The 23,047-nt window shown below is 42.1% G+C and overlaps 1 protein-coding gene across 5 annotated transcripts in view; it reads left to right on the top strand.

The window, feature by feature from the left end:
* The first annotated feature begins 579 nt into the window (after window positions 1-579).
* Window positions 580-23,047, top strand: part of ano5a (anoctamin 5a) — a 196,659-nt gene continuing 174,191 nt past the window's right edge. For 4 of the 5 annotated variants that reach the window (XM_072272735.1, XM_072272733.1, XM_072272734.1 and 1 more), the window contains exon 1: window positions 5,376-5,530. In XM_072272735.1, coding sequence (XP_072128836.1) covers window positions 5,458-5,530 — 73 coding nt within the window. In that variant the 5' untranslated portion in view covers window positions 5,376-5,457. Of the gene's footprint in view, window positions 642-5,375; window positions 5,531-23,047 lie in introns of those variants that run through there. The other variant, XM_072272736.1, reaches the window with a different exon arrangement.

Here is a 23,047-nt window from a genome sequence, read left to right as displayed (position 1 = left end):
GACTTTTCTCGAAAATTCTCAAGGGGAATGGTGAACAGCCAGCTTGATACAGACAACATAGGTTCAACAAAGGATGAGTTTAGGATATTCTGCAGAATGAATAAAGGAGATTAAGTAATGAGTAGGCACTGGAGGGTAATGGTCTCAGTTGCCACATGCTGGCAAGAACAAAAACAGAAAGGCCAAGTGCCTTCATGGCTAAGGAACTGGTTTCTGGGGGCAAGGATTCAGGTTCTTTAACCACTGAGAGTGGAGATGGCCTGTACGAGAGGAGAAAGTTGCACTTGAACCAGAGAGAAACCAATAAGTATCCTTACAGAAAAATTGCCAGTGGATGTTTTAAGCTAAATCAATGGAATTCTAGGCAGCAGCAAGTCATGGGATAAAGCAACAGCCAATTGATGTAAATTTAGTAATCAGGATAGCCAGGGTCACAGCACAGGCAGGGAAAGGAATACTTGGTGAAACTGTATTTATTTCAATGTATAACATTTCATCGGTAAGGCAAATATATTCAGAGTGTGGATTGGCTCTGAGGACTGGGACGTTATGGACATAACAGTTACATGACTGTTAGAAGTGTGGGACAGGCAGCTCAATATCCCAGAAATACTGCTGTTACAGATGTGACGGCCGCGCAGGTAAGTGTTATTTTTTGATGTAATGGCATAGCAGCAGTACTTGGAAATGATATTCTTGGGGAATTGTCCAGTGAGACCATATGAGTAGAACTAGAAATGAGAATATGTATGCCAATGATTTGGACTATGAGATTAATGGATTTCAGAATGAGAATCAGAATGAGAATCAGAATGAGGTTTAATATCACCGGCATATGACGTGAAATTTGTCAACTTAGCAGCAGCAATTCAATGCAATACATAATCTAGCAGAGAGAAAGAAAAAAATAAATAAAATAAAACATAATAATAATAAATAAACAAGTAAATCAATTACATATATTGAACAGATTTAAAAAACATGCAAAAACAGAAATACTGAATATATTAAAAAAGTGAGGTAGTGTCCAAAGCTTCAATGTCCATTTAGGAATCAGATGGCAGAGGGGAAGAAGCTGTTCCTGAATCGCTGATAGTGTGTGCCTTCAGGCTTCTGTATCTCCTACCTGATGGTAACAGTGAGAAAAGGGCATGTCCTGGGACTCTGCTTTTCTGAGACACCGCTCCCTAAAGATGTCCTGGGTACTTTGTAGGCTAGTGTCCAAGATGGAGCTGACTGGATTTACAACCTTCTGCAGCTTGATACAAAGATAGGTGGAGGAGCGGGTAGTGTTGAGAAAACAGAGAGCCTGCAGTGTGACTTAGATAGTTTAGGGGAATGGGCAAAGAAGTGGCAAATGAAATACAATGTTGGAAAGTGTATGGTCATGCACTTTGGTGGAAGAAATAAACGGGCTGACCAGTATTCAGATGGGGAGAGAATTCAAAATGTAGAGATGCAAAGGGACTTGGGAGTCCTTGTGCAGGATGCCCCAAAGGTTACCCTCCAGGTTGAGTCGGTGGTGAAGAAGGTGAATGCAATGTTAGCATTCATTTCTAGAGGTATAGAATATAAGAGCAGGGATGTGATGTCAAGGCTCTATAAGACACTCGTGAGACCACACTTGGGGTATTGTGTGCAGTTTTGTGCTCCTTGTTTTAGAAAGGATATACTGACATTGGAGAAGGTTCAGAGAAGATTCACAAGAATGATTCCAGGAATGAAAGGGTCACCATATTAGGAATGTCTGGCAGCTCTTGGGCTATATTCCCTGGAGTTCAGGAGAATGAGGGGGGGATCTCATAGGAATATTCTAAATGTTAAAAGGCCTTAACAGATTAGATATGGCAAAGTTATTTCCCATAGTGGGGGATTCTAGGACAAGAGGGCATGACTTCAGGATTGAAGGATGTCTATTTAGAATAGAGATGCAGAAAAATTACTTTAGTCAGAGGGTGGTAAATTTGGAATTTGTTGCCGCAAGCAGCTGTGGAGGCCAAGACATTGGGTGTATTTAAGGTTCTTGATTAGCCTGGGCATCAAAGGGTATGGGGAGAAGGCAGGGGAGTGGGGATGACTGGAAGAATTGGATCAGCCCATGGTTGAATGGCAGAGCAGACATGATGGGCCGGATGGCCTAATTCTGCTCCTATATGTTATGGTCTTATAGCCTTAAGAAAGGGAAGGCTACTCCAGTGGTTTGTATTATTGATCCCCAAAAGTTATTTTGGAGCAGATGTGTGGAGAAATTTTTCATAGTTTTAAAAATAATAGGGCTGTATTAGAGGGAGATTTTAACTAGACTAGACTACCCAAAGTGTTAAGACCCTAGATGGGGTGAAATTTGTGGACAACTGAATCCATTGATGTATATAGGAAAATCCCAAGAATTTCTATAACCATATCGAAAGTAAAGAGGTGGCTGGGGAGGGAGTAGGCCCCATTAGACATCAATAGGCCTGCCAATGTCTTGAGTTGTAGGAGATGGATGGAATTTTTACCAAATATTTCTCTCAGTGTTTACTCAAGAGATAAATGAAACGTGGTACTTTGGAGGATGTTTGCATTACCTGAGAGAAAGTATTTGCAGCCTAACAACACATGAAGGTGGATTCATCCAGGGCATGTTTGAATGCATCCTTGAACTTTTGTAGGAGGCTGGAGGAGAAATGATGGAGGTGCTTGCGCAGATATTTTCTTTATCATTACCATCTGGAAAAGTTCCTGAAGACCAGAAGATGGCTACCGGTGTTTTGTTGTTTAAACAAGAACAAGCCAGGGAATTGCAGGTTAGTCAGTAGTGGGGAAGTTACTGAAGGGAATTCAGAGGGACAGGATCTACCAGAATTGAATAGATACTCCCCGTGCTGTTGGGAGCATCAGGCAGTAACCTTGCGTTTGTCTGCTTTATGAGGCCGAGTTGCTAGCTCGTTGCTCAACTCAGCATGGGTGGAACTTGTGCAAGGAAACAGCTGGATTCAAACCAGGGACCTCCCACTCTGAAGTTCAGGTTTTGATGCCAGTACACTGACAGTGAAAGAAACCAGACTCTTTAGCCCTTTTCATTTATGCTACTGGCCTGCTGAATTCCTCCAGAATTTTGTGTATGTTACTCTGGATTTCCAGCATCAGCAGAACCTCTTTTGTTTAAAAAGATCCTCCTATTCCCCCAATGTTTGCCATTTCTAGTCAGTGCATTCTTCAGCTTGATTTTCCTATTTCCTTTCATGTCCTTTCTAAGCTAGTTTTATCCCTAAGAATAAAACTGTTCCCTGATCTGTACTGTTTCATGAACTCATACTTTGTGATCCTATTTCAGTGGATCCAGAATTATATTGACTTTCCTGATGCCTTTCAAAATTAATGCCATTCCTTTGGTCCCCAAAGTTCACTTTGACACTTCTTTTAATGCAAATTATCCCCATCATACTCTTAAGGTTCATTAAGATTTTCTCCCAAATCTAAGCTTTCGCAGAACTTCTCCTTTCAAATGTCCACCCTGCCACAACACTGTAATAGTTCTGATTATATCCTCTTTCACTCTGATGTCCTCATTCCCATGTAGCCAGAATTAGTGAAGTTAATTCACTGCTCACCACTCTCTGGATGTTATCCATTTTCAGGATTTGGTTAACAAAGGAAAGGCCACCCTTTATCGCCCATCCCCAATTACTCTTGAACGGATTATCTTGCTAGGTCATTGGACAGGAGACATATAGAGGCCAAATTGGTTCATATCAGCATTGGAGAACAAGTTGGCTTTAAATAAACTTCCCACGTTCGACTTTACTCATGATTGGGGCTTACGTATTGGTGGCACAGTAGCTTTACAGTGCCAACAACCCGGGTTCAATTCATACTGTTGTCTGTAAAGAGTTTGTAAGTTCTCCCTGCGATCACGTGGGTTTCCTCCAGGTACTCCAGTTTCCTCCCACATTCCAGAGACATATGAGTAAAGGGTTAATAAGTCGTCGACATGCTATTTTGGCATCAGAAGCATGGTGACACTTGTGAGCTGCTCCCAGCACATCCCCGGACTTGTTTTGGTCATTGATGCAAAAAAGAAAGCATTTCACTGAATGTCTCAATGCACATGAGACAAATAAGGCTAATCATTAAAAAAATCCACGTTATTAACTGAATTTAACTTATCAGTAGCTGTTGTGGGATTTGAACTCATGGTTTTGTATTAACAACTAGATAACATCTTCTGCATCAGCACTCTACCATGAGGAAGGGCTTATTGTTATACTGTAGTTTACAGCTTCAAGAAATAAAGTTGTATTGGTAAAAATATCTGAAGCTGAGGTAAATGTCTGTTGTTTCAGTCTGCAAAATCTAAATAGAATGAATGAAAGAGGAGTACATTATGAATGAGGTTTGAGAAACTTTGACAGCTTATTGCATTCTTTACTGACATCTGTCATCAGCGTGCTGCAAGGAATCATGAAGATTTCTTTGCATCACCAGTTATAGTCGTCCAGAGGTGTAGTTATGGTGTCGCAGAAATAAGATGTTTGGCCCAGTACGTCCACATCAACCACCAAGTACTCATCTGTACTGACCAATTTACCAGCACTTGGCCTTTTATATCTTGATGAGTTAGGTGTTCAACTGAATGCTTTGTGAAAGTTGTGACAATATCTGTTTCCACCACCAACTGAGGCAGCGTCTTCCAGATCCATTCCAAAGGGTCTCTATGAAACTGGACAAGCAGAATAACTCTGTGGAGTGCAGAATAAAGAACTGAAAGGTGGGATGCGAGGTCTCTTTCTGTGTTGTGATAATCCTTGATTCTGTGATAATAGATAGACATACTTTATTGATTCCGAGGGAAATTGAGGGAAATAAGACACCAACGCAGGGTTCAGCCATTTGACTATTCAAACCTGCTTTGTCACTCAGTACAATTACAGTTGGTTCTGCCCCGCAAGGTTTCCTGTTCACCCATGACATGGGATGGATGCTGCAAGGGTGAGTAACTTTAATAAACCAGGAAAGGGCTGCGTTGAAGAGGGAATGGAATATTGAGGATGTAGCTTTCGCTGGCATTTTTTTTCTAGTTACTCTAATTAAACTTTAAAAGTCTATTGCTTTTAGAAGAGCATACAAAAATGAAATAAGGAATGATCTGCTCTAAATTGTATACTGTACACAATTATCATTTAGCGATCTGGACTAGAATTCAAAGTGTTTTACAAACTGCCAAAATGTGTCCCAGAAATGGTCTGAAAGTGTTGAGTTGCTGGTAATAGTTCCACAGAATAAACAGCCTCAGCTTGAAAACTCATCATATTGGGATGTTACCCACTGCAGCATAACTCTGCCGACTTAAAAAAAAGAAGGCGGGTCCTTCCCTTTAAGGCACACGTCAAGTAAAGCTGGATGTGAAGTGATTCTAGGCTGGAGGGTGGAAGGCAGTCGGTACAGTAATCATTCTAATTTGTTTGGGGAAAAATGATGCCGTACAACCACAAACGCCAGGACACCCTCATTGAGATGTCTTCTTCTGCCGGGGAGGAGACGGGAGGTCAGTACGTTTGGTGTATTTGTTTTATAAGCCGTTATCAGCTGTTGAGTTTCTCTTCTTGTATGTACAGTGTAACCCTGTTGAAGTGTAGCTGCTCTGACGCGAGGGCTGTTCTGTTCACTGCTGCGCCGGACGGGAGCGGATTAGAGGGAGAGGAGGGAAAGAAATGGGGGTTGAAGCTGTACACGGTTCATCGGGATGGGAGCTGAGGGGTTAACGAGTCCAGTATTGATATCTTGATAGTTTTTCTATTAAGATGTGGGCATTGATAAGCGGCAAGTGTGAATTTCCCTCTTAATGCATCCTGTTTAATCATCTTACAGCCCTTTGTCCCGTCGGTTAGTTTCCGTGTTGTTTTTTCTGTCCCCACCTTGTTTAGATAGGGTTTATCCCCCTGGGGGTTGGACCACTGTAGTCAACCCGGGCAATGAATGAATGAATATATGATGGGAGGCAGCCGTTGTGGGGGCAGGTTGGAATCCCGTTTGATCTAATCGGTCCGACTTTGTGATGGCGGAGACAAGGGTGTTAGTAACTCTGTTCTCCCATGTAGTTAACTTCTCAATCCAGTGCCTCTACAACCGGCCATCTCATTCTTAATTAAAATGCATTTAGCCATTCACACCTCGTGGAAAGGTCATCCAATAGAGTCACGGAACACTACAGCGCAGAAACAGGCCCAGTTAATCCATGCCGATTTCCAATACATAATGTATTTGCAGATATCTCGTGTGTGTATTAATCTACCTAGTTCCATCGACGTGCACCTGTACAATCGCCCTCTAGACTCCTCCCATCCATGTACCCGTCCAAGTTTCTCTGGAACCCGCGTCCACCGTTCTGTAGCATTGCCCTAATGGCAGAAATTCTAATGCAGCAGTTCTGTCTATACATCCATGCAACAGATTGAAGGGAAGAGAAGACAATAGTTAATACAGCTGGAGGCATTCTGGAGTTCAATTCCTGTGCTGCCTGTAAGGAGTTTGTACTTTTGCCCCATCACCCCGTGAGTATCCTCTGGGTGCTCCATTTTCCTCCCACAGTCCAAAGACACACTGGTTAGCTGGTTAATCGGTTATTGTAAATTGTCCTGTGATTAGGCTAGTGTTAAAGAAGTTGGTTGCTGGGCGGTGAGGCCCGTTTGGCCTGAAGGCCCTTTTGGCATTGTATCTCTCAACAAAAATATAATTTTGTGTAGTAAAAATGACTTAGCAACTTAAAAAAGGAAATTCCTTGCTACGTCTACATTGTCATAGAACATACAGTGCAGAAACCGGCCCATCTAGTCCATGCCAAACTAACACTTTGCCTAGTTGCAATGATCTGCACCCAGAACATAGACCGCTATACTTCATCCATGTAGCTATCCAAATATCTGTGAAATGTTGAAATTGTACACACATCCACCACTTCTGGCAGCTCGTTCCACACTCACCACCCTCATGAAGAAGTTCCCTCTTGTGTTCCCCTTAAACATTTCATGTTTCACCCTTTACACATGACCTTTAGTTCTCGTCTCACCCAACCTCAGTGGAGAAAGCCTGCTTGGATTTACCCTATCTGTACCGCTGATAATTGTGTATACCTCTATCAAATCTCTCCTCGTTCTTAACCTAGTCAATCTTTCTCTGTAACTCAGGTCCTTGAGTTCTGGCAACATCCCTGTAAGTTTTCTCTTTCAATCTTAGTGATATCTGTAGGTAGATATCAATTGTGTTTCAGGTGATTGTGATGCACTCTGTTGTTCTAATCTAGACAGATTGCTGTGGCTTACTTTTTGATGGAAAGGGAAAAGTTGTTTGAGGGTCTGGCAGGGTGGAAGCCTGCCATACCCTGACTCATTGTTTAGTGTGTGTGTGTGTGTGTGTGTCTCATGTAACTGCAGATGTTGCTCATTTCTGGAGAACGTGTGTTCGGTAGACCTGCTTCTTTGGAGGAAACAACTAGCTTGTTTGTATTTTGCCTGTGCCAGGCTGAACAGTTGGAACTTTTGTAAATGTTGTTAGTAACCTGACCAGTTAATAAAGTGAGATCCTCAAACTGTAAAATTTTCATGGGCCTCAGTAAAAAGCAACGTAAATGAACCAAAAAGGGAATCATTACCCTTTTAAATTTGTGGAGAGGGCAGATGTATTGGGCAGAAATGTGGTTTTCTTCACTGTTGTGGTGGGATAATTTACTTTCAAAATGCCATCATTCAGGAAGTGAGACGTAATGTGTTTGCATTTGGCTGTGCCTTACCCTGTTTAGGAGTTCCAAAAGCATAAATCTTTAAATGCCTCTGAGTTTATACAAATGGTGAAACACATTCTCTATCCCAGAAACAAAAGGGTGGAAGTTTGCTTCATATCCTAAAGTTTCCACAAGGTTGAAGCACTAATGGCCATCAACAAAGTGGTCAAAACTTGCTTAATTTCTCCATGTTTTGAGAGTGTGTGGGACAGGACAGTAATTCTTCAGATTAGACATCCTCTTCTTTTACCTCATGGTCGAGCCATAATGGGATAAATTTCTATTGTAGTCTGATGTACCCTGGTATCATAACTTTCTGTGATTAACTTAGCCAAACTTGTAGATCATCATGGTGTACAAGTCTCTATCATGAAATGAGATGATTTATTTTCACCACGTGAAGCTATTTTTGTATTATTTGGGGCTAGTGTGTCTGGTAGTGGGAACCTGGAATCATTCATTCAACACCACTGACTAAAAATTGATACAAATGATGTCATAAGAGAGATGTCTCTTCATGCAATTTCTAATGCAGTAAAATCTTTCCAAGGTTCTCTGCAGACATGAGCAATATCAAACTAAAACTTGATATTAAACCAAGAAGAGCAATATTGGATCAGATGCCATCTAAGAATTGTACTAAAAGAGTAATTCTAGATTTTGGGCTACTGAGAGTTTAGCTACCAGTGATGAAGTGCCTTTTAAATTTAGTAGTGAGAAAGGAGCTAACCTTGGGGAGACTGAGGGTAACTATGCATTGATTTGCAAACCAGGGTGAGAATTTTCTAAGTAAATGAAAACTGGAAAAACTACAGTTGCCAGAAGTTTGAAAATGTTCAGCAGGCATCTGTGTAAAGTAAGTTAATGTTCTGATGAAGATTCTTCTTAATATAAACAGAAGAAAATCTGCACATGCTGGAAATCCAAGTAACACACGCAAACTGCTGGAGGAACTCAGCAGGCCAGGCTGCATCTGTGGAAAAGAGTACAGTCGATATTTCAGACCGAGACCATTCTTAACTCAGTTTCTCCTTCTCTGGATTCTGCCAACCCTGCTAAATGTTTCCTGCATTTTCTGTTTTATATTTGAGAATTTTATAACCAGGTATAGCTCAGGTGAGAGCCAATGTGTGCTGTCAAGTGTAGAGGCGAATAGGATTTACGACTTCGCATTTGGGTGGGTGGGGGGTAGTCAGAAATGGAGCGGAGATGCTCAACAAAGCGGTCCCCCAATCTACGTTGGGTCTCACCAATGTAGAGGTGGCCACATCGGGAGCACTGGATACAGTCGACGACCCCAATGGGTTTGTAGGTGAAGTGTTGTCTCACCTGGAAGGGCTGTTTGGGGCCCTGAATAGAGGTGAGGGAGGTGGTGAATGGGCAGATTTAACACTTGGTCACTTTCAGGGGTAAATTCCAGGGTGGAGATTAGTGGTGAGCGATGAATGAACAAGGGAATCATGGAGAGAGTGGTCCCTGCAGAAAGTGGAGACTGTTGTGGGGATTAGTTAAAGAGGTATTTGGTTGCAGGTCTTGTTAAAGACGGTGGAAGTTGCAATGAATGATGTGTTGGATGCAGAAGCTCATGGGGTGATAGAGGACAAAAGGAACTCTATCCTTGTTAAGGTGGTGTGAAGATGTGAGCTTTGATGTCTGGGAAATGCAAGAGATGTGGGTGAGGGCGGCATCTATGGTGGAAGAAGGGAAATCCCATTCTTTAAAGAAAGAGGACAGCTTTGTTGTCCTGGAAAGGGAAGCCTCATCCTAGGAACAGATGCAGAGGAGGCTAAGGAACTGAGAAAAGGGAATGGCATACTTACAGGAGACAGGGTGGGAAGAGGTATAATCAAGATAGAGTTGGGGATTTGTAAGTTTATAAAATGTATTGCTAGACAGTTTGTCTCCAGAGGTGGAGACAGAGAGAGTAAAAAGGGGTGAGCAGGGTGAGAAATGGACCAAGTGAAATTAAGAGCAAGATGAAAGATGGAGGCAAAGCTGATTAAATTGACGAGCTCAGATGAGTGCATGAAGAGGTGCAAATGCAGTCATCAGTGAGCACAGGAAGAGTTACCATGCAAAGCTTGGAACACGGACTGTTCCATGTAGCCAATGAAAAGACAGGCGTAGCCGGGGCCCATGGCTCCACCTTGAGTTTGGAGAAAGTGGGAGGAGCTAGATAAATTGTTGAGGGTGAGGACCAGTTTTTCCAGACAGAAGAGTGTGGTGGTGGAGAGGAATTTGTTGCGAAAAAAAGAAGTAGATAGCTTTAATGCCTTCTTGATGGGGGGGAATAGAAGTGAACTGGGTCTCTGAGGTGTATAGTGACTGGATATCGAGAGCATGTGAAGTGTCATGGATGTGGGAAGGGACTGAACCAAGGGGGTTAAAATGGAGTCAAGCTATGCAGTCATGAGTTCATTGGGGTAGGAGTGGGCTGAAATAATAGGCCTGTGATTCTGCAGTTGCTGCAAATCTTGAGCAGCGTTAGCTATGCTAATGAACAAATGACACCTGTTAAACTCACCTCAACATGTCTTTTACAGTCTTAACCCACCATGGGCAATAGAAAAGTCACTGTTGCAAACAGTGCAGCGAGCAACACTGTCATTATTTTTGACCCCTATTAGGCAGGGGTACACTTTAGGGTAGTCTGGGGTGACGTACGTTTTATATTTTCTTTTTTTGGAACACTCTGCAACTCTGACTTTTTTTGGAGCTCTCTTGTTCTTGCTCTCGCTCTCTCTCGCGCATGCTCTCTCGCTCTCTCACACGCGTGCTGTCTCCCTCTCGCGCTCTCTCGTCACGCTCGCTTTCTCGCTCTCACTCTAGCTCTTGCTCTCGTGCTGGCTTTCTCGCTCTTGCTCTCTTGCGCTTGCTTTCTCGCTCTCGCACGCGCTGTCTCCCTCGCGTTCTCTCGTCGCGCTCGCTTTCTCGCTCTCTCACTCTATCTCTTGCTCTCGCTCTCTCGCACTTGTTTTCTTGCTCTCGCTCTCTCGCACTTGCTTTCTCGCTCTCTCGTGCTTGCTTTCTCTCGCGGGCGCTGTCTCGCTCTCGCGCTCTCTCGACACGCTCACTCGTGCTCGCTTTCTCGCTCTTTCACTCTCTCGCTCTTGCTCTCGCTCTTTCTCGCTCGCGCTGACTCTCTCGAGCTTGTTTTCTTGCTCTTGCGCTCGCTGTCTCTCGCGCGCTCTCTCATGCTCGCTCTCAAAAAAATCAATTTCCAGGACTTTTCTATAATTTGTGGGCATCAGAGAGCCACTATTAATTTGCGGGAGACTCCCGGAACTTCCGGGAGAGGTGGGATGTCTGGTAATATAATGGAAGATTTTAAGATCCTGAGGGTGAAGAGACGGACAGAATAGATGTTTTCTGTCTTGGACAGTCTAAAACGTGGGGCAAACCTTTAGGATAAGGGGTTGTCCACTTAATAATGAGATTAAAATGAATTTATAAGGTTTCTGAATCTTTGGAATTCTCTCCTCCAGAGTGCTATGAATCTGGGACATTGAATATGTTCAAGGCTGAGAGAAGTTTAGGCCTATAAGTATATAAAGATGTTAACTGAACATCAACAGCTTGCTCCAAATGATGTTTGATTTCACTGGGTTTAGCAAGGAAGGGATGTTAACTTGTAAAAAGATGTATGGAGTTATCGATGGAATAGTAGTGAAACTGTAAAAAGTACAAGAGAACAAAATGGAAAGGAACTGAAATATTTTGCAGAGTGATGGAACTGTACAGGAGACATCCGAGTGGGGAGGTATTGGAGGAATTTGTTACTAATGCTTTCTAATGTTATTGAAATATTGCCCATATATTAATACATTGAAGAAGGGCTTTGAAATTTGACAGGCTTCTATTAAATAAAAGGTGTTACGATTTGTTTTCAGCAGAGGTCTGGGAAAGGAAAAATAATTATAAAACAAAATTGAATCTTTGTGATAATGATATGTTTCAGCTTTTATGCCCACTTTGTTTAATTATTGAGATTTGGGATGATTTGTGGTTTTGGTTTGAGTATTATTAAAGTTTACCACAGAATTGCAGAGTAGGCCGACCACATGTGATGCGAAAACAGATGATCGTTGCTGTCAAAAAAGGACTTCAGATATCATCGTGTTTGTGAAAGGGAGTGGGGGTAACCCTGACAACTATAGACCACTGAGACTCGCTTCAGTGGGCGGGGGGGATTTATCACAGACAATTCTTAGAGACAGAATTTATGAGCAGTTGAAGAAGCTTACTCTCATTAGTGACAGTTATCGTGTGCTTGTGAGGGGTAGCTTATGCTTCCCAAGCCTGAATGAATGTTATGCATGGCTCATGAATTTATGTTTGGGTCCGTTTTATGATCCTCTCATAGTGTACTCTATGCTATATAAAGTATCTATACCAAACCATTGACTGGCTTGAAGGCACTCTAGGCTTATTTCACTGATGGGTTCAGTATACTACATCAGGATGTGCCCAGATTGTATGCTGCTTTTGTACATTTATTCTTGCAACTTGAGCTGTCAACGAAAAATATGTTAAGGAGTCCTGAAGTTACATAGCATGGAAGCAGACCCATCTGTGCAACCAAGTTATCTACCTGAGCTGGTCCCATTTGCCTGTGTTTGATCCTTATTCATCTAAACCTTACCTATCCATGCACCAATGTCTCTTAAATGTACCCGCTGAAGCTTAGAAGAATGAGGGAGGATCACATTGAAACCTGTTGAATGTCAAAAGGCCTAGACAGAGTGAACGTAGCGAGGATGTTTCCAGTAGTGGGTGAGTCTAGGACCAGAGGGCATCCGTTAGTCTTGTGAGACCATGGATCTGCGCCTGGAAAGTCTTCACTCGCCAGGGCACAGGCCTGGGCAAGGTTGTATGGAAGACCGGCAGTTGCCCATGCTGCAAGTCTCCCCTCTCCACGACACCGATGTTGTCCAAGGGAAGGGCATTAGGACCCATACAGCTTGGCACCAGTGTCATCGCAGAGCACTGTGTGATTAAGTGCCTTGCTTAAAGACACAACACACTGCCTCGGCTGGGGCTCGAATTCACGACCTTCAGATCGCTAGTTGAATGCCTTAACCACTTAGCCATGTGCCCACAACTAGAGGGCACAGCCTCAGAATAGAGGGACGCCAGCTGTAGCAGAGATGAGGAGGAATTTCTTTCGCCAGAGGGTGGTGAATCTGTGGAATTCATTGCCACGAACGGTTTAAAGCAAAAGTTGATAGGCTCTTGATTAACCAGGGTGTCAAAGATTATGAGGAGAAGGCCGAAGAATGGAGCTGAGAAGGATAATAAATCAGCCATGATGAAATGGTGGAGCAGACTTGATGAGCTGAATGACCAAATTCTGCTTCTATGTCTTAAAGTCTTATAGAATTATTTGAGAATGTGACAAAGCACATTGAAGAAGGTAGGTTAGGAAACATCATGGGCCCAAAGGGCCTGTAATGTTCTATGTTCTAGTCTGTTGATACCTTGCACTAAACCCAGAGAAAGACTTGTATTGATTGACATCAGATCCATTTTCCTTATTTTTGAAATTAAGTTTTCTAGTGTAATGGATGTGGGGGATGGGATCAGAGTCATGCTTTCATTTTCTATCCAAAGATCATTGGAACTTGATTCTGTATGCTTTCCCCTGCACGAGTTGCTTCAACCCTGTACCACTGCCTAAGCCTGTGGCATTTTCCATAAGAAATAGTAAACATTAGTGTATGCCAGGCAAATTTTGGCCTTGCAGCTGCATTAAAAGATGCTCTGTTTGTGCATTAATATTGGAAAAGCAGAGATTTGTTTCTGGCACTCTAGCTCATCATTTGAGTAAAAATATGAACGATGCTGATGTTGAGTAACCTTGGTTTACTGGGAGGATAAGGGAACCAGTGTCAGTGGCCTCTTCCAGGCTTCAAGCTGCATCGTTAGGCATTGGATTGCATTAAATCATTTACATTAATTAGTTTTTATACATTTGCAAGCATCCTGAATAAAGTACTCTATTCTGGACTTTGTCATGGGAGGCCAAATAGGAGAAAAGATTCAAGGGTGTGCTTAATAGAGTACTTTTTGAAGAAATGCAATATTCAGACTGCCTCCTGGGAATCTCAAGCTCATGACTCAGCAAAGTAGAGAAGAAAAAATTGGGATGGTATTGAGCACCTAAGTTCATACATCAGAAACAACATGGGTCCATGCGAGTGGCAGAATCTGATTTAATTTCATTGCTGTATCATGGAATTTGTTGTTTTGTGGCAACAGTATAGTGCAATACATTAAAAACTATAAATTGCAATAAGAAATATATACAGTAAATGTATGTGTGTATACATGTGTATAAAAAGAGAGCAAAAGTAGTGAAGAAATGTACCTGGGTTGGTTCATTGTCCTTTCAGAAAACTGATGGCAGAGGACGGAACCTGTTCCTAAAATGTTGAGTGTTTTCAGGCTCCTGTACCTCCTCCCTGATGGTAGCAATGAGGTGAGCGCATGTTCTGGGTGATGGGGATCCTTAATGATGGATCTGGTCTTTTTGAGGCAAAGCCTTTTGAAATATCCACCCATCTCTGAGAAGTTCTGCAGTTTCCACGTTGGCCCCTCTACCCAACCCAGAACTCTCAAAGCCGGAGTGGAAGCACATACCCTCAATTGTGAAGGACTTTCTTTGGAGTAGAAGAAAGTGATCATATACCAATTCATAATTAACTTTGAGATTCCTCATGTTTCAGATGCACCAAAGTGTTACCCAGGATCTAAAGAGGCTCTGTTTGCTTTATCTCCTATTCCAGCAAAGCAATTTGGCGTAACATCATCTCTGTCACATTTTGTATGTGTCCAGTAGATAGAAAGCCAGTGTTGAATTAAACTTGAGCCTGTTTCTCAATGTGCCAGATATGTTTCCATTACTATTTTGTTTAGATTAGATTAGATTAGATTCAACTTTATTGTCATTGTGCCGAGTACAGATACAAAGCCAATGAAATGCAGTTAGCATCTAACCAGAAATGCAAAAAATAATAGTGTTATTTACAAAATAACTGCGAATAAAAAGTAAGTGCTACAGCACACAAATATAAAAGTACTGAGATAGTACAATATAGGTGCAATACTGCTAAAAGGAAAGTGAACTTTTAGAAAATTATCACTGGTTACTAATTAAAGGGGCATAGATCTAACATTGTACTGGTACTGCTTATTATGTAGGGAGAGTTTCCATTAGTGTCAATTAGTGGAGACCAGCAATTCCTTGGTCAGCAAACCTGGAGCTAGAGGTAAATAGAGACAAGAGTGACCACCCCCTGCCCAGGTCATCAGGGTTAGAGGTCCACAGCAATCTCATGGTCAGGTGAGCACGCTCTGAGGAAGCCAGTTATCCCCAGGTCAGCGAGTCCCAAGCTGGAAGCCCATATAAGCAGGAGTCTTGAGCACCTGAGACAGCCCCCTCCCCACCACTGGATCACTGGAGTTGGAGATCCATCCGAACCTTGGAAGCCAAAGCCCAAAAGTCAAACCCTTGATTGACGCATCCTGAGGTTGAGGCCCGAAGGTCAAATCCACGATCAGCGAATCCTGTGGTCGAAGCCCGAAGGTCAAATCCATGATCAGCGAATTCTGTGGTTGAAGCCCGAAGGTCAAATCCATGATCAGCGAGTCCTGTGGTCGATACCCAGAGGTCAGCAAAGTCCAGTAGGGCAAATCCAGAACTCAGAGAGTCCGGAGATAGAGAGCCAGAAGGTGGAGGATTGAAGTTGGCGAGTCAGGAGGTAAAGGACCAAAGGCTGAGTCAAACAGGGACTTGAGGTTGGTGACCCAATGTCTGAGAGTTCGGAGCCAAGAACTGGAAGCCTGCCTTGGGGTTTACAGCCTTGCCTGTGTGTGTGAGGGGGTGGGTAGGAGGGTGGGAAAGGGCATGTTTTGCTGTTATCTTACTTTGTTCTGTTTTTAACTGTAAGTTTTGATGAACATGTGATGAATGAATGTGAATTAACCAGTTGTTAGCATTAAACAACAGGAATTCTGCAGATGCTGGAAATTCAAGCAACACACATAAAAGTTGCTGGTGAACGCAGCAGGCCAGGCAGCATCTCTAGGAAGACGTTAGTCCTGACGAAGGGTCTCGGCCTGAAACGTCGACTGCACCTCTTCCTAGAGATGCTGCCTGGCCTGCTGCGTTCACCAGCAACTTTTATGTGTGTTGTTGTTAGTTGTTAGCATTTCCTGCTTTCAATGTTTTCTAACTTTATAATATACGTAATGACTTTGCTATAGCTAGCAAACTGGGAAAGATTCTGTATCCTGAAGAATATCCCCACCTTCCAGCTCTGGTCTTCATTGCCTCTGTCAAAATGCCAGTTGGCTCTGCTTGTTGATAACGTAATTTGTACAGCAGCAAGTTAATCTGCCCACTGATGAAGGGTTCCAACAGATGTTTGTTTCACTTGGTCCTGTACTGTGAGCTGGTTTGAAGGCTTCATCGTTAAGTGATAGGAGCTATGACTGACAGCAGTTGATAGGAATAGAAATTCCAAAATAGTTACTGAAATGAAGCTGTTGTAGATGACCAAGTACTCTAATGTCGTTAAATATATACACGCAACTGCTTCAGCTTGCTTTGACCCTCTTAAGTTATTGAGCCAAATGTACTATGTTTATTCAAAGTATCTTTCTGCGACAGAAACATATTCCATATGTTCGGCATAGTAGTTGTACACCTCACAAGCTGCCTCCCTATCCTTTCTTTCCCGTATCCTCATCTCTTCCCATTATTTTGGAGCTTTTTTCCAACATGGGCAGATTTGTCTTCCATCCCTCACGGAGGTGGGTTATAACCTTGGTTCCTGAGCTATTAGTCAGTGTGGTGATGAGTTACATTTTCTGGGTAAAGGGAAAATTACTGAAATCCCTGTTGCATTTATTATTGACTCTCTGCATTTATGAGTTATTGTTTTAGGCTGTATTACAAAATTATGTCAATATTTCTCTTCCTTTTGTTAAAGAACAGACTCTAATCTGTTCAGGGTTTTGCTGTTAATTATTTCACCCTTTGTTCTTCTCTTAGTGTTGAATCAAAGAAAGAACTGAGAATTTTGAAAATTCAAATATCACTAATAAATATTTCATTTCTCAGTCCCAAGTCAACTACCTGGAAGGCAATGTTTTGGAGTACAATTACTGAATATATTGTTGATAAAAGAGGCGGGAGGAGAGAGAAGCAGCGCGCCGCGCGTGCGCAGCCCTCCAATGAAAAATGATTTCGTATCTATTAAATAGGGGCCATGGACAATTCTGATTTGATGGAGATGGATGTGAAAGCACAGAGGAACATCTGGAAAAATTTCTGAAGCGCTCATTCGCTGCTGTTGTTACTGTGCGGTCGGGTAACTTTCGGAGGGAAGGCCTCAAAATCCCCGGCTCTGCCTGCTGTTGGTGACCGAGAAGGAGGTCGAATCGCTCGGACAGAGATGGCGCTCAGTACTCGGTGTCGGAGAGCTGATCAGAGCTCGAAGTTTTTGGATGACTCGGAGTCGGATCATGGTCGGGTATGGCAGGGAGAGTTTTTCATCCTTCTCTCCGTCTGCGTGAGATGTGGGACATTTGAGAGACTTTGAACTTTTACTGTGCTCATGGACTTCTTCATCAAGTTATGGTATTGTTGCACTGTTGTAACTATATGTTATAATTATGTGGTTTTGTTAGTTTTTTTCAGTCTTGGTCTGTCCTGTGTTTTGTGATATCACACCGAAGGAAATATTGTATCATTTCTTAATGCATGCATTACTAAATGACAATAAAAGAAGACTACGTGTCTTCATAATCATAATCATATTGTTAGGTTGCAATCACACTGCTGAATACAGCAGTGTAAATTTCCATTGTTGACACAGCCACTAAAACAAGCAATCTGTCAAAGATACGCTCAGAAGAGATAATCAAGTGTATGGTCAGAAAATTTGTTTTAAGTACTTTTAAGATGAGATGAGAGGATGGGCAAAGAATATCAGAGTCCAGATTGCAGGAGTCTGTTGAGGCTTGTGTTATTCAGAGAGAGAAGGAAAAGAATACAAAAGAGAGAAGGGGCTTGATGGAAATGAGCCCTTCAGACCATAAAGTCCATGCTAACAATCATGAAACCATTTACATTAATCCCTTTTTAATTTTCAACACAACTCCCAGATTCCACCTGAACAATCAGGACAGCTTACAGTGGATCAGATGTCAGAGGATGTCCATGTCTGAAAGATGTTGCCTGTATAGGGCAACACGTAAAATTGCTGGAGGAGCACGGCAGGCCAGGCAGCATCTATGGAGGGAAATAACCCGTCGGCATTTTGGCCTGAGACCCTTTTATCAGGATCTGCTGAGTTTCTCCAACATTTGGTGTGTTGCTCAAGACTTCCAGCATCTGCAGAATCTCTTTTGCAGCCTTTATAAGGTTGGGTGAAGTCATGGAAACTTGAAAGCAATGCGGAAGATTTTAAATCTAATACATGAGGTGCCGTTGTAATTCCACAACAGTTCTGGTAAAAGCCGGACAGGGAGTCAGTCACTTTAAAGTTTTCACTCGAGAGGATTGTGTACAAGAGACTTGCCCGGGTTGGGGGTGGTGGGGGAGGGGGAGGGAAAGAAACATAGAAGTAAGCAGTAACCACAAGAGAGTCTCAAGTGTAGTACACACAAAATGCTAAGGGAGCTCAGCATCTATGGAATGGAATAATGAGTTGATGCTTCAGAGAGAGACCCTTCATCAAGACTTCATTGGACTTCAAAAGTAGTGGATACAGTCCAGTCCATCATGGGCAAAGCCCTCCCAACAATTGAGCACATCAACATGAAGCACTGCTCTAGGAAAGCAGCGTCCATCATCAGAACATGCTGTCGTCTTGCTGCTCCCATCAGGAAGAAGGTACAAGAGCCTCAGGACTCGCACCAGCAGGTTTAAGAAAAGTTATTGCCCCTCAACCATCAGCCTCTTGAGCCAAAGGGAATAACTTTGCTCTACTTCACTTGCCCTATCATTGAAATATTTCCTGAACTAATGGATCCACTTTCAAGGACTCTTTGTTTCACATTCTTTATTTATCGCTTATTTATTGATTATTATTCTTTCTTCTTTTCGTACTTGCACAGTTTGTTGTCTCCTGCGTTCTGGTTGAACCCCCAGTTGGGTGGTCTTTCATTGATTCTGTTATGGTTATTATTCTATAGATTTTGTGAGTATGCCTGCAAGAAAATGAATCAGTTGTATATCGTGAAATGTATGTATTTTGATAGTAAAATTTACTTAGAACTTTATTCCATTCCATAGATGCTGCCTGACCTGCTGAGTTCCTGCATCATTTGTATGCCAGTAAATACTATAGGCATTGAATAAATGTTGCATTTGATAAGTTCAGCTCTGCATTTAACAAGTTGTTAAATCTACTTCAGTCCACGTAAAAGCAAAAAGAACTTGGGTTTTCAAACATTTTTTTAGTTGGAGTAAATGATAACTTGCCTGCAGAGTGATGCTGGAAGGGTAGCCTGACAAAGAAGTTGACAGCAAACTTCAAAACCTGGTCTTTGTACCTTCCTCTGCAATTGATCCTTGATTTTCTCATTGGGTGATGAGTAATCAGTAACAACATGTCTTTCTTGCAGTCAGTTGTCACAAGCACACCCCAAGGATGTGTGCTTAGCCCATTGCCCTACTCTATCTGCAGTCATGACTGTGTGGCTAGACACAGCTCAATCGACATCCATAAATTCGCGGATAACACCACTGTTGTTGGCAGAATCTCAGATGGTGATATAGAGGTGCACTGGAGTGAGACAGATTGAATATTTGAGTGGTGTCGCAACAACAACCTTGCACTCATTGTCAGCAAGATCAAAGAATTGATCGTGGACTTCACGGGAATGGCAGGAGAGTCCTTTTTGAGAGGTCGGAGGTCAGCAGTGGAAAGGGTGAGTAGCTTCAAATTTCTGGGTGTAAACATCTCAGAGAATCTATTTTGGGCCCAACATCAGAATCAGAATCAGGTTTATTATCACTGGCATGTGACGTGACATTTGTTAACTTAGCAGCGGCATTTCAATGCAATACATAATCTAGCAGAGAGAAAGAAAAAAATAAAATGAAACAATAGTAAATAAACAAGTAAATCAATTATGTCTACAGAATAGATGCAAATGCAAAGAAAGCTTTACTTCATTAGGAGTTTGAAGAAATTTGGAATGGCACCAAAGACTCAAGAAAATTTCTGTAGCTGTACCATAGAGTGCATTCTGGTATGGAGGCTTCAATGCAGAGGATCACAAGTGGCTTCAATGGGTTGTACACTCAGCTAGTTTCATTCCAAGAGTGGTCTTCAGCTAGCCACAAAAAGACTGCATCCATCATTGAGGACTCTCACCATCTACGACATGCCCTCTTCTCAGTACCACCATCAGGGAGGAGGTACAGGAGGCTGAAGATGCATATTCAATGGTTTAGGAACAGTTTCTTCCCCTCTGCCATCTAATTTCTGAATGGTCCATGAACACTACTTCACTATTCCTCTTTGGCACTCTTCATTTATTTGTTATTGTAACTTAGTCATTTTGATGTCTTGTACTGTACAGCTGCCACACAAATTTCACAACATATATCAGTGATAACAAACCTGTTTCTGATTCTGATCATCTATACACTTGCATCCATATAGCCCCACCAAGGGGCAAGGGCTAAAGTTGAGGCAGGGTGGATCCATGCCAGTTCCAAATAAGAGCTCATGTAAATCCAAGGAATAAGTGTAGCTTGGTTCACCAATTTTTCCATCATAGTGGCAGTAAGTAAAACACATTGTGGCCAATCATTGTGGAAGTCCTTCATTACAAAGTCAGGGAGAAACAGGACAGGATGAATTCAGACCCTAAGTTTTGCAACAATAGTCATTCATGTATCTTGTTTTACTGAGAACATTGATAGCACTGTATAATTTCAGCCTTTGGTAGTCATATAAATTTCCAGTCTTCTCTTTGAGAATTTCAAAGCCAAAATTTTGCAATTTAAAAGTAAAGTGAAAAATATGGTGTTGCAAATTTCTGATAGCATTCTACCAGCTGACATTGGAATACCTCAGAGGGGATGCTTTAAAAGCAAATACACTCAAACACATCTGTTTACTGTTTATATCAAATTTCAGAGATGGGTATCAACTCAGTGTGTAACTGAGATTCAGCATCTACTGGTTTGGTTGAGATTTGGTTTATTGTCCAATAATGGCCAGTCAAACATTTAAGGTGAATTTATTGTCAAAGTACATCTATGTCACCTGTAGTACTTTGACATTCATTTTCTTGCAGGCATTTACAGCAAAAATAAAGAAATATACTAGAACTTATGAAAAAATATGCATAAACAAACTCTGACAAATAATCAGAGTGGAAAAGGAGGCAAATTGTTCACTAAATAAATAAATAATACTAAGAACAGGAGTTATAAAGTGCTTGAAGGTGAGGTTATGAGATCAGTTAACACACATCAAAGTTGCTGCCTGGTCTGCTGCGTTCACCAGCAACTTAGATGTGCGTTGCTTGAATTACCAGCATCTGCAGATTTTCTCGTATTATGAGATCAGTTCACTAGTTGGGTGAGCTCAACAGGAGCTCATCCCCACATCCTTCACATTTTGTTCTCTGAATCAGGTGGCCAAATCTGGTGGAGCAAAATAGCAAAATATGATGAAATGGAAGATTAAGACAAGTCCCACAAAATTCCACACCAATACCCACAGGTAGCCTAGCCAAGCTTCTTCGCAGTTTTGCAGCCTGTAAAGACGATCAAGGCTGGGTGCTATAGTAGTGTAGCAGTTAGCACAATGCCATTACAGCTTGCCAGAGTTCAGAGTTCAAATCCGATGCCACATGTAAGGAGTCTGTTCATCCTCCCTGTGGACGATGGGTTTTCTCCGGGTGCTCCAGTTTTTTCCCACAGTTCCAAAGACATACAGGTTAGTAGGTTAACTGGTCATTGTAAATTTTCCTGTGATTAGGCTACGGTTAAATTGGGGGTTGCTGTGCGAAGGGGCTTATTTTGTGTTCCATCTAAGTAAATAAATACATTTTTCAGTCTTCAAAAACCAATAAAAATAAACTTCAACATGTATTTATTTTAAGGACTTATATTTAAATCATTAGACCAAGCAGAAACACAAATAATTTTAAAACCTAAACTTGCTTCTGGCTTTCCTTCACCTCATAATTAGGAATTGCCTGTTCAAAGCAAGGTGACTGGTGTAGGATCCAAGAGCAATATTCCTGTGTAAATCCTGGGGAAATCAATACATTCTTGCTCATCCATTGAATTTCATGGTGAGAAATGTGGTGGAGCACAGCCAGGAAATGCTCTTCCTTCCCTGGGAAGTGGGGATGTATGTTTGTGTAATATTCGGCTCCACTCCCACATACTTAGAAAATGAAGCAGTCTATGTCTGCATGCAACAAGGTCAATACAATATTCAGATAGGGACTGAAAAGTCACAAACACCTTTCTTATCATGAAAATGCCAGGCCAAATAAGACATGGGAGCAGAATTTGGCCATTCAGCTCCATCAGGTCTGTTCCGCCATTCCATCCTGGCTGATTTTATTATCACCCTCAATCCCATTCTCCTGCCTTCTCTCCATAACCTTTGATGCCTTGACTAATCAAGAGCCTATCAAACTCTGCTTTAAATGTACCCAGTGACTTGGCCTATACAGCCATTTGTGGGCAGGAATTCCATAGGTTTGAAAGGGATGTCAGAATCAGGTTTAATATCACTGGCGTATGTTGTGAAATTTGTTGTTTTGCGGCAGTAGTACATTGCAATACATAAAAAACTATAAATATGAATAACATTTAATAAGTTGTGCAAAAAGAAGGTGGTACTAAGGTAGTGTTCATGGATTCATTGTCCACTTAGAAATCTGATAGCAGTGAGAAAGAAGCTGCCTCTAAAACATTGAGTGTGTGTCTTCAGGCTCCTGTACCACCACCTTGATGGTAGCAATGAGAAGAAAGCATGTCCTGGGTGGGGATGGGGGGAATCCTTGATGAAGGATGCTATTTTCTTGAGTCATCGCCTTTTGAAGATAGCATCGGTACTGGGGAGGCTAATGCCGCTGATGGAGCTGGATGAGTTTGGCACTTTCTGCGGTTTTCCGATCCTGCAACTGTGGTCCCTCCATATCAGGTGGGAATGCCACCTGTTGGAATGCTCTCTGTGGTATATCTGCAGAAACTTACGAGATTCTTTGGTGACATACCAAGTCTCTTCAAACCGCTAA

Source organism: Mobula birostris, chromosome 11 (assembly GCF_030028105.1).
Source record: "Mobula birostris isolate sMobBir1 chromosome 11, sMobBir1.hap1, whole genome shotgun sequence".
Lineage (NCBI taxonomy): Eukaryota > Metazoa > Chordata > Chondrichthyes > Myliobatiformes > Myliobatidae > Mobula > Mobula birostris.
Note: the sequence above shows the minus strand (reverse complement) of the source record. Positions and strands in the feature narration are given on the sequence as shown.